A 12,419-nucleotide genomic window follows, 5' to 3' on the forward strand; every position below is an offset into this window, starting at 1 on the left:
TTCCACAATAAAATAGTAACACAACAAATATTACAAGTGCTCATGCCTATGAAGAAAATAAGGGAATCTGATATGCCTTGTTAAAGTTCAATATCTGTTTAAGAGAAAACTAGATACAAATTTTAAGAGATTTTTAAGATACATTTATAAAGAAAATTTTAAATTGAGCAGTGAAAATTGTCCCACTCTCAAGTGTGCTGCTTAAAAAATTATTATATTGTTATGATAAAAGGGCTGAAAATATGATTATCATCACAGATACAAAAGCCAACTGATAAAATTAAACATAATTTTTGAGTGAAGAAAACCTCTTAGAAAATAATGTAATACAATATAACCTATTTATTGCAAGGTGTTGGAAACAATCCAAATTTCCATCAAATGATGAGTAGACAAAAAAACTATAGTACATACATACAACAGAGTACTACACATCACTAAAAAGCAGTGATAAACGTATGAAGCATAACGCTGCATGGGAAGAAATGGAGAAAATCATGCTAAGCCAAGTAAGTTAAAAGTTAAAAAAAATGCAAATGGGGCATAGGGAAAAAGCTACTGTATATAAACATTCCTGGGGTGACAACCAGGTAGTATGGCAGGGGCCAGACCAAATCCGGGGATACATTTGGTAGCCAATTAAAAAGGAGGGAGGGAAAGGAAAAAAAATGGGTTGGGGGGAACAGGGCACTAACTTACCCAAAGGGAGGGTTATTTTTTATATCTCCACAGGGAAAGAGGGACCAGACTTCAACCTAGTGCTCCAAGATGTGAATGCAACATGCCGGCCATGGAGTAGGGAATCAGTGGAGAGGTGAGGGCAGGCCCCAATCCCAACTATGTGGGCACCTGCCCCTCTCCCCAGAAGAATCTATTTCAGAGGACAGCACTGAGGGTGCAGCTCCGGGAGAGGGTCATGTCGGATCAGAGCACACAGGAGCAAATGAAGGGGAAGAAGAGAGAGTGGAGCACATCCTGGTCCCCCAAGACTTGAGGACGATATTACCACTCAGAGCAGTCAATCCACAGAGACGACCACATGACATCCCTCACTGATCCATGGCCCTACAGGGGACAACAGAGGAGACAGTGTGGGAATCCCGCCCGATCTGATCCCACCACACCGCAGCAAAACACTAAGGATGTGGAACAGAAGATCATGGGGAGCAAAGGAATGAAGTCCCCAGGGAACACCAAAAATAGACTTTGGGGCCAGGGCTTGGCGCCCCAACAGACTCAACTGGAAAACACTCCTAAAGGCCCACAAACAGTCCTTGAACTAACTCCAAGCTTTTCTTTCTTGCTGTGTTTTGTTTTATTTTTTTTTGTCATTGGCTTGTTGTTTTTGTTTTATTTTGTTGCTTAATTTTGCTATGTCTTGTTTTTGTGCTTGTTATTGTCTCTGCAGGTCTGTCTAAATGGATGAACAATCAGGAGGAGAAAACAATGGGATCGATGAGACATGGGAGAGGGGGATGTGGAGGGAAAGGAAGTGGTATTAACAAACCCAGGGACAAGGGAACAAGTGATCGCAGGGAGGACCAGCCAGTCAGGGTGCAGTGTAGGAACGATGAAACATGAAACTTTCCTCTAGTTCTTAAAAGCTTCCTGCCTACCCACTATCATGATCCCAATTCCACCTTACAAATCTAGCTAGACCAGAGGATGTACACTGGTACAGATAGGCACTGGAAACACAGGGAATCCAGGACGAATGATCCCTTCAGGACCAGTGGTGAGAGTGGCAATACTGGGAGCATGGAGGGAGGGTGGGGTGGAAAGGGGAACTTATTACAAGGATCTATATATAGCCTCCTCCCTGGGGGACGGACAACAGAAAAATGGATGAAGGGAGACATCAGACAGTGCAAGATATGACTAAATAATTTATAAATTATCAAGGGTTCATGAGGGAGGGGGGGCAGAGTGGGAAGGGAGGGGGGAAATGAGGATTTGATTGGAGAGCAAATGTTTTGAGAATGATGAGGGCAATGAATGTACAAATGTGCTTTACACAATTGATGTATATATGGATTGTGATAAGAGTTGTATGAGCCCCTAATAAAATGATTTAAAAAACAATACAACCTATGTAAGTCAGAACTTCTGAGGAAATTTAACAGAGGAGGAAAACTCAAATATCTTCCACTATGTAAGTGAAAGAAAAGTGATAACACTTGTTAAGACCTGGAAAAACAAAGGAGGCCTATTGAGTTTTGGCTCTCAAAGGTTTAGACAGTTCATATCCTTAACTTCATGCTAGAAGATAAATCTATCTTGAAACTATAATCAAAAGCTAATTCAAAAGAGGTATTTTAATTAAAACAAATAACATGCTTACTGGAATCATCTGTTTAACATTATTCTAGAAGTATAGCGTATATAACTAAAATTAAGTAGAAGGTATAAACATTGAGAATGAAGAAAACTATAACTATTTGCTGATGGCATGACAGTCAGTAAAAAAACCAAAAACAAAACTATACATAAGAATAAACTTTTAGAGGGAAAAAACCCTGCATGTTAGAATAGGGGCTTTTAGAAAAAGCGTTCAAAGAATTCAATAAGGTGTCTGTTTCCAAATAAATATCACTAAACCAAGTTCTCTTTCATCATGTGTGGGTGCTTCATCAGTATAAAGCTATTAAGTGTTAAGTGAAAAGTACAATTATAGATATTAATATTTTTTTAATTATGTGGATAAATATACACAAACATGAGGGGGCTACAAAAGGTTTGTGGAAAGGCAATTAAATGATAGATTTTTCTATGGGCTTTTTAAAGCCTCCTTATAATACATTCATGTACCTACCACCTTAGCAGAGAAGACATTTCTCAAATGACTTTAAGCCTTATTATTAACATAACATATCCCCAAAGGATTATAACATATTCCCAAAGGAAAAGATTACTTAGGATTGAAAAAAGAGTAAGTTTGGAAATTTTCAAAGTGAGTAGAGAGAATAATAAAATGAATTCCCTCATGCTGACCATATAGGTTCAATAATTTTCATCATTTAGCCAATTTTGTACCAGCAGTACATTCCTTCATGATTCTCGTTCCAAATACTGCAGTATTTTAAAGCATACTGCACATTACATAGGTACGTGTATACACACACGTTTTAAATGAGTAATTTTTCTTTATAATCATAATCCCATTATCAACCCAACAAAATTAGTATATTAATTTAATCTCCTATCCAATCAACATAAAATGTTAATGTTGTTTTAAAAATAATTGCTTTGTTTAAATCAGAATCCAAAAATAATCCACCAATTACCTCTAGTTCACGTACAAGTTTTTCAATCCCTCTGTAGGAATCCCCTCAGGGGCCCTGGTGGCATAAGTGGTTATTGAGCAGCAAAATCTATGGTCAGCAGTTCAAACCCGCATGTGAGGGACAAGTGAGGCTTTTTGCTCCTGGAAAGATGTAGTTTCAGAAATACTGTCAGGTTGCTCTGAGTTGGAATTGACCCAATGCTGGGTTACTTGTTTTGCTTTCAAAGTTTCCCATTTTTCTGTCATTTCTTTGTTGTTTTTATTTATTTATTTTTTCCATTTCTTTGTTAAAAGAAACTTGTCATTAGTGGTCTTGACAAATAAACTGGACTTTGGTTCATTGTACCGCTGTGATGTCCTATATATTCTGTCAGGTCCCCGGGTGGCACAAAGGGTCTCCACTCAACTATTAATCAAAAGATTTGTGGTTCATGTCTCTCCAGTGAAGAATAAATGTCTGGAAACGTTCTTGCATAAAGATTATAGCCAAGAAAACCCTATGGCGCACAGTTCTACTCTAGCCTGTCAGACTGACTCCAGCATTGTTTTCATCTCGAGTGTTTCCTACAGACCGGTCATTGGATTTAGACATTGGTTATATCCATACTCTGAATTTGAGCATTACTGCTTCACAGCGGGCATTTACTCCCAACTGCATCATATCAGGAGGTGTTTGTGTTCTTGTTCCTCCCTTTTCAGTGACTGATAACTTTGAACTGTTGACCTCTCAGCAAACAAGTGATTAACCTCTGGTTCCACTGGGGCTACAATCAGTTGATTCAGGTGATTACAGGCCTGATATATTCAACTTTTCACTTACTGATTTTAGCAACCATTAATAATAACTGCCTAGATTCATTAATTAACTATAGTTGTCTCTTGAACACAGGGGTTAGGGGTGCCAACTCTTCCACAGTCAAAATGCATATATAACTTTTAACTCTGCCCAAACTTATTTACACATAGCTTACTGTTGACGAGAAGCACTGGCGATGTAAGTGGTTACACATTGGGCTGCTAAGCACAGGCCAGCAGTTTGAAACCACCAGCTGCTCTTCAAGAGAAAGATGAGGCAAAGATAGGAAAGAATTATGGTCTCGGAACCCAACAGGGGGCAGGTTCTTTTTTTTCCTATAGGGTCACCATGATGTCAGAATCAACTTGACAGCAATGGGTTTGATTTTGGTTTAACTGTTGACTGGGAGCCTTACCAATAGGAAACAGTCAAGGAACACACGCTTTGTATGCTACAGGTAGTGTACACTGTATAATACAATGAAGTACATCAGAGAAATGAATATAGGTTGCTATGAGTTGGAATTGACTGGATGGCAGGGAGAGAAAACATTATTAAGAAAATGATGAGAAAGCACACGTAAAGTATAGTACTGTATTTTTTGATACAAGTTTATGTTGTATTTTTTTTAAATCACATACAGGTGGACCCACAGTTCAAATCCAAGTTGTTCAAGGGTCAACTGTAGTTAGAATTTGAAAATTGGTAGGATTGCTAGGTCAAAGGAAAAATGCCTGTGCAATATAGCTAGACACAGCCAAATTCCTCTCTATATAGTACACCATTTCTGCATTCCAACCTAGTACACCATTTCTGCATTCCAACCAAGCTAAGAGTATACCTATTCCTCATTTAGCTTGTTATCCAACATCTTGCATTTACAGAAGTTAAAAAAAAAAGGTACTATCTATTTTGTAAATTGACAATGCATGTCTAGCAGTAACAAATGTCAGAGTGCAAGGTGAGAGTAACACTGGCTGTGATGGCTAATGTTATGTGCCAACTTGGCTAGGCGATGATTCTCTGTGGCTTGGCAGTTATATCATGATTGATGTAATTTGCCAGTTATGTTATGATGTAGTCGTTCTCCCTTGTGGGAACTGATGTGATTATCCCCCATTTTTTGCATCATGCCTATTTCTGCTTGATGACCTGTATTTTTAGAACCTAACCATGTTGAAAAGTGAGGTATATGAGGGGGTAGCCCTCAAAACCAGATGTGATGTGGGGGGATAATGCATTTGGAGTTCATTCACTAGGTCCAACTGTTAATCAAGCTTTCTATTTAGAGGTTGTGAAAGGATTTTGGAACAGTGTGGAACAAAAAAAGGCCTGATTTTTAGTAGATGGGGGACTGGTTCTGCCACCGCAATGTACCTGCTCACATAGCCATCTCAGTGTGCTAGGGTTTTTGGCAAAAAACAACATGCCTTTCTTGGCTAGGGTGACCAGACATCCTGCGTTTTAACAATTTTTCAAAAAGTCCCGATTTTTGGAAAGAATGCACGACAAGCTAGGGTATACGGTTTTCAGCTGCCATGTGGCTATTTCGCCAGGATATGAATTTTATCAATGGTGTCCCGCTGGTGTCCTGCTTTACCAATGTTAAAATCTGGTCACCTTACTCTTGCCCCATGCACCTGACCTCAATCTGTGAGACTACTTTTTGTTTTCGTGAATACAGAGGGACATGAAAGGACAGCGATTTGATGACAGAAGAGGTGAAGAAAAAAAATGAGGGAGGTACAGTCAGTCATTCAAACAGATGACTTTGAAAAAGTTTCCAAGAATGGAATCACAGATTTGACAAAAGTACTAAGTGTAATGGAGAATACTTTGAAAAAATTTTAAATACATAGCTTTGGGGGGAAAATCCATTTTTTGTGGGGGTGGTCCCCTCATAGGTATATGTCTATATTCCCACAGCACTATCAACAAACTTTTCAGCCAGTTTTTACTTTTGGAAATTTGATAGCTGTACATGCTATCTTAAGTGTAGATGAATCCACATACTTCTTATGAATGTGACTGTCTTTTCAGGGTGATTTATGTTTTCCCCTAAACTATCTGTATCTCTTGCCCTGTGTTATCTCAGTTTTTAGAAACTCAGATACTAAGGATATGCCTCCTTTGTAAGTTATATACATTACCAATGATTGTTTTTAATATGTGCCTTTTTATTTTGGTTATGTCACTTTTGATATACAAATTTTAAAATTATGTAACTAAATGTTTAATCTCTTCCCTCATTGCTTCTGGATTTTGAGTCATAGTTAGGAAAATTTCTGCTTTCTGGAGTTAGAATTCATTCATGTATCCTCTGGCATTTTTTACATAGTAGAGTTTTTTATATTTAGAATCCTGGATAAAGATTGGGTTTTTTTGGTTTTTTTTGCTTTTCATTATATTCACTTCCCTTTAAAAAAAAACCAACAGAATTATCTTAAAATTTATCTGGAAAAATACACATGAGAATAAACTAAAAATAAAGAAAAAGACTTTGGAGCTAAGCTGCTCTACCAGACATCTTTGTATTATTATTGCAGATTTAACTACAGCAAAGCAATGCATGAGGGTGAATAGATGCTGGGAGTCATAGAGAAAGTTTAAGGAAAAAGCTCCACCATGTATTTAATCATTCAGGGTGTGATATAGAATTTCTAACACATGGGAAAGGTCCCACTACTCATAAATGCTAGTGAATGACTAGTTAGATATTTGAAGGGAAATTAACACAGAAAGATTCAGAATATATTATTTAAAATATAGTAAAACTCTAATTTTGGTGGGGTTAGGGGTATAGTTAAATGTATAGGTTTGTCAAAGGGCAATGTATGAAGGAATATAGTGTTTATTACTGAGTGGGAAGGCTTGATGATTTTCAACAATAATTTATTACTTCATTTTCCCTACAGGATAAAATTAATTTACTCTTTTGAAGTACAAAGGCTTTCAGGAATAGATTTATGCAATACATTATTGTAAATTTAAATGTAAACCAATATTCCCAGATTGTATTTATGAGTTAAAAAAATCCTCAATAATGTCTTAAAACCTCAATATTCTAGCTAAGACATATTTCATTAAAGGATATTATGCATATAAATACAGTTTTCTCCTTTGGTACAATATCCTTGTAAATAAAATTTGCAGATCTCTTTTCTCTTCTCCAATTCTGCATCATGGTCAAATTTGCACTGATCTCCCTGGTCACAAAGAACAGAAGAAAAAAAGTCAAACAAAGAAAAAAAATCAAGAAAACAAAGAACACTGAATTATTTTTGTCATCTTGTTTCAAAGAGAGACATCATCCAATCTTCAGTCTTTAAAATTAACTTAATTCAAATGATCCCTGAGAATTGTTGCCCAAAGGAATGGAGATGTTTAAGAGTCTATGCAGAGGTACCACTGTGAGGTGGTAAAGTGCATGGCCGCGGAGGTTATTGTCTGTGTTCTACCAAAATTTATCATTTCAAGTTCTTCTGTGAATACATAATTTAATCTTGGTACCATGGATAAAATAGGGATAATTATAGTAATTATTTAATAAAAATGCTGCAAGGATTAAATAATTTAATTTATTATAAATAATCCACTTAGAATCATACCTGCCATAATTAGATTTTACTTTGCAAGTAAAAATATGACTTCATTAAATTTTGCTACTGTCCCAGTATGTAATAAATGACCCCAATGAACAATACTCCATGCAAGACACATTTTTAAAAACCTGTTTCTTTAAATCTATGAGACAAAAAAAGATTAAACCCTCAAGCAATTTTATATTCTACTTACTTTGAAAATTTAAATATTTGACATTCTTTGATGTTCCAATAAATTTACCTTAATACATCTTCCTTCCAGAAAGTATTTACAGATTTGTTTTCCTTTGTGTTCCACTGTGTGCTGATTAATAAATTCCTGAGTCATGACCTTCCATTTTTTCCCTGGTTTATTATTCTGTAAGAACAACATTTGGGTATGAAACATTAGTAGGTATTAAAATGTATCGTCACATGGATTTGTAAAGCAATACAAATGAAAGATTAGACATTTTCTTGGAGAGAGGATACTTTTAGCAATCTGCTTGTTTCTATCAGTGATTGCGAAGAAGCTACTTCTTTCCACTTTAATGCAGATATATAACTATAATCTTTAGAATAAAATTTTGAAAATAGTACTGTGTTTACAAAAGTATATTAAAATCTGTACTTTTATGTATTATTGTTAGATATGTTATAAAAAGACTTTAAAATGTCTTTATCTTTTAGTGTAGGAGGATAGGCCCCTTGAGCCCAGGGCACCTATAACATGACTCAGAAGGAACTGTTTTCCTGGAGTGGAGTCGGCCATGATGATGTGAATGGAGTCAAACCTTTGAGTGGAGCCTTCGGAATCTTCATTTGCTGATGGACATGATGATGAAATTTAAGAAGAAACAGCTATAAACATCTGCTAATGATTGGAATTTTATGTGAGGAAATATGAATCTAGGAAAATTGGAACACGTAAAAAATGCAATGGGATGTATAAAGATTAATGTTCTAGGTATAGTGAGTGAAACTGGACTAGTTTGGGCCATTCTGAATCAGAAAATCATAAGATTTACTATGTTAGGAATAACACAATCAAGAGGAATGGAGTTACATTCATTGTCATAAAGGATATTTCAAAATCAATCTTGAAGTGCAATGCTGTGGTAGAAATTTATCTGCCTTCAAGGAAATCAAATCAACTATTATTCAAATTTATGCACCAATCACAAAAGCTAGTGAAGAACTGAAGAATTCTACCAATGTCTTCGGTCAGAAATTGATGAAACATGCAATCAAGTTACTGATAATAATTGGCGATTGGAATGCAAAAATTGGAAACAAAGAGGAAGGAACTGAAGTTGGAAAGTATAGTCTTGGTGATAGAAATAAGCTGAAGAATGTATGATAGAATTTTGCAAGACCAATGACTTGTTCATAGCAAATATCTTTTTTCAACACCACAAAAGGCAACTATACACATGAGCGTCTTCAGAAAAAATACACCGAAATTAAAGTGATTCCATCTGTGGGAAAACATTGGCAACTAAAATCAGGCCAGGGGCTGACTGTGGAACGTACCATCAATTGCTCATAGATAAGTTCAAGTTAAAGCTGAAGAAAATGAAAACAATTCCACTAGAGCCAAAACACAACCTTGAGTCTATCCCACCTGAATGTGGAGAACATCTCAAGAACATATTTGATACATTGAACATTAATGACAGCAGACTTGATGAACTGTGAGAGGATAAGAATATCATTCATGAAAAAAAGTAAAAGGTCATTTAAAAGACTGGAAAGAAAGATCAGTTGATGTGAGAAAACACTGAAAAACTCTTAATCATAGAGTAGCTGAAGTAGATGGAATAAATGATAAATTCAGAGTTGAATAGAAAATACAGATATATATACATATACATACATATGTATGTATATCCTCTAACATAAAACAGTGCACAAGAAATGGGAAGAGGAGATGTTAACCAATGATTGTAGGCAGCCTAGAGGGACATTAGACCAGATTTTATGTTCCCAGATAAACCCTACACAAATGTTTCTACCTAACCTTTGGTGAACCACACCATTGACTAAGCACTATGATGATCTTGGACACTGGCCTTGCAGGCAACATGGCATCCTCCAAAGGCCACACCAGAGAGACTCAACGTAGAGACCGGACTGAATGAACTGAGCCCTGCCTCACAGCTGTCTCTGAGGACGGGGATGCTCTGATGGGAGAGGGAGTGGATGGTGGATGCCCTCGGACTGTGGAAGTAGTGGTCATTGGACCCTGGGTGGGACTTCTGACCTGATGGGTGTCCAGTGGAAAGGAATCCAGAATCATCACATATTTAGTACCTTAATGCTCCCTTTGCATTGATATGACAAGTTTTGATCTGTTGGGCAGGGATCTGCACTTGTAAGAACTGACAAAGGAAGTTTCCTGCTGGCACCAACCCCATCAGTGTAAACAGAGATCAATTGACTGGGAGATCAATCTGTGCAGGGCAACAGCATACTGGTTGCGGTTTGAGGTTGAATTGTACTCCCATAGACTCCTCATATCAACAGTGTCTTGAGTTGTGTCATTGGAAAAATTGTTGATGTTATCAATGCAATTGCCTTAAGCCCCAGGGCAATGAGGAACAATATTTTTATTTGCTTTTTGTTTCTCTGCCTTTTGTTGTTGTTCTTGTGAGGTTTTTTTAAAAATCATTTTATTAGGAGCTCATGAAACTCTTATCACAATCCATACCTTGTGAGTTTTTGTATTTGTCATAATACGACCGTCAAAGTAAACCAGAGTTGTTCATAACCCACGGACAAGCAGATGGACTCTGGGCTCCCACTTAACTCCAGCCCCAATCCAAGAAGTTAGTTCTTATAATAAGGCCCTGCTCAATATACATCTTCAGTGAAATGATCACTGAAGATACGGATGCTACAGAAAAGTGGTGAAAAAAGCAGATGGTGCCTGGCTATCAGTTGGAATAGTGTCTGGGGTCGTAAAAGCTTATATGCAAACAAGCAACCATCTAAGGAAGGGAGGAGTCAACTAAGCCCACATGGAAAAAGCACACCAGTCTGTGTGATCCAGAGATGACGATAACAAAATCCAAATACGATGAGGGGGAAAGTATCAGAGCTTACATTGGGAACATCCAATTAGTAGAAGGCTGTGGAGGGCAGTGGAGGCCCAAATCCATCAGCAGAATATCCAGTTTGATCAAGTCTCTGGCAGATCCTCTCTAGGCAAGGGACTCCAGCAACTTTACCATCAGGCAGACATTATTGTAAACATGAGTCAAGTGGATCGAACACGGTATAATTTGATACTTGGTGAGAAGACCTCCCTGTTGACCCAACCTGAATTTATTCTAGCCTCCAGCATTTCTTGCTTGTTACACGACAGAAATTTCTTCTCTGGATTTTAAAATATTGATGGTGGCCTTTTCTTTCTTACTTATTACTTGTATTTTTATAATATTATTTTCTTCTTGCCATTTAAAAAAGTATTGTTTCTGTTGGATTTCCCAGTTTGGGAAGCACAGAAGGAGTAGATTAGAGACAGTAACTGATTGAAAAGGCTTATCATGGATATGAGGGGGGGCAAGGGGATTTGGGGAGCAAACAATGAATGCAGGAGGAGGGGAGCATAAGAACTGATGGTGATGCTGTATATCTAATTCATTTTAAAAGCGATTTAACCATGGGAGTGTATGATATATGAACACTGTATCAAGAAAACTATATATAAAACAAAGACATCCTTAGACGGGCCTTTATTGTTCTAGCTGCTTGCTCATGGTCCAAGTTGTTTCTCACAGTTACCGTGAAGCCTGGGTTATTGTAAAACATCTACAGGTGACTCTCCAATGTATAAATTCCAAAGGATCTTTATTCTCTATGTATCCTGATTTCAAACAGGACACCACAAAGACAGCTTTGCACTGCTGTGTCTCCTTGCTGTTATGCCTTCTAAATAAAACTTCTCTTTCAAAATAAGAGGGGGCATGGGGAATGAGAGAGGGAGGAAGACACAGAAGAAAATCAAACTATATACCTACCTGGAAAAGCAAAAATGAAGAAATGGTGAGGTCAAGAACTAAACAAAAAATTCAAAGAGGGGCTCAAAGTGCTCATTATAATGAGCACTCATTGTTTCTCCAGGTGGAAGCCTCAGAATGCAGTCTCAGAGGATTCCATGGGCAAAATTGGAGGGCTGGGTATGCTGTCAGCTAAATATTGGGGTGTTAACCACAAGTTAGCAGTTCAAACACACTAGCTGATCTATAGGAAAGAGAAGCCTATCTGCTCTTGTAAAGATCTACAGCCGTCAGCACCCGATAAGTCTGAATCAGCACAAGGCAGTGGTTTTGTTTTTGTGGGTGTTTTTGTTTTCAATAGTCAACCTATGAAACCATGACAGTATCATTGAAAGAACCTGGAACAAATACACAGAGTAACTGTATCCAAAAGATCAGTCGACTTCCAACCACTCCAAGAAGTACCAGAGGATCAATAACTAATGGTATTCATGCAAACATCAGTCTCTACAACCCAGAAATACATGGTGCCCACTTAGCACTACTAACGACTCTGAAAAGAATCACATTAGATGATCTTGGAAGAGTGGCAGGAAATATGGAACAAAACCCAAAATCACAAAAAAAGATTACTGTATATACTCGATATAAGCCAAGTTATTAAGCACGCTTTTTATGCAGTTTTTGTGGTAAAATTAGGTGCCTCGGTTGATATTCGGGTTGGCTTATACTAGAGTACATACGGTAATTAGGCTTCA

The 12,419-nt window shown here is 37.3% G+C and overlaps 1 protein-coding gene across 1 annotated transcript in view; it reads right to left on the reverse strand.

Moving 5' to 3' along the window:
* The window catches only part of ZC3H6 (zinc finger CCCH-type containing 6), a 75,321-nt gene that overhangs the window by 16,393 nt on the left and 46,509 nt on the right, over nucleotides 1–12,419 (reverse strand). The window contains exons 6-7 of the mRNA XM_075563133.1: nucleotides 7,923–8,039; nucleotides 7,174–7,285 (exon numbers count right to left, since the gene is read on the reverse strand). Coding sequence (XP_075419248.1) covers nucleotides 7,174–7,285; nucleotides 7,923–8,039 — 229 coding nt within the window. The remainder of the gene's footprint in view (nucleotides 1–7,173; nucleotides 7,286–7,922; nucleotides 8,040–12,419) is intronic.

The sequence above is a fragment of the Tenrec ecaudatus genome, chromosome 11 (assembly GCF_050624435.1).
Source record: "Tenrec ecaudatus isolate mTenEca1 chromosome 11, mTenEca1.hap1, whole genome shotgun sequence".
NCBI classification, from domain to species: Eukaryota; Metazoa; Chordata; class Mammalia; order Afrosoricida; family Tenrecidae; genus Tenrec; species Tenrec ecaudatus.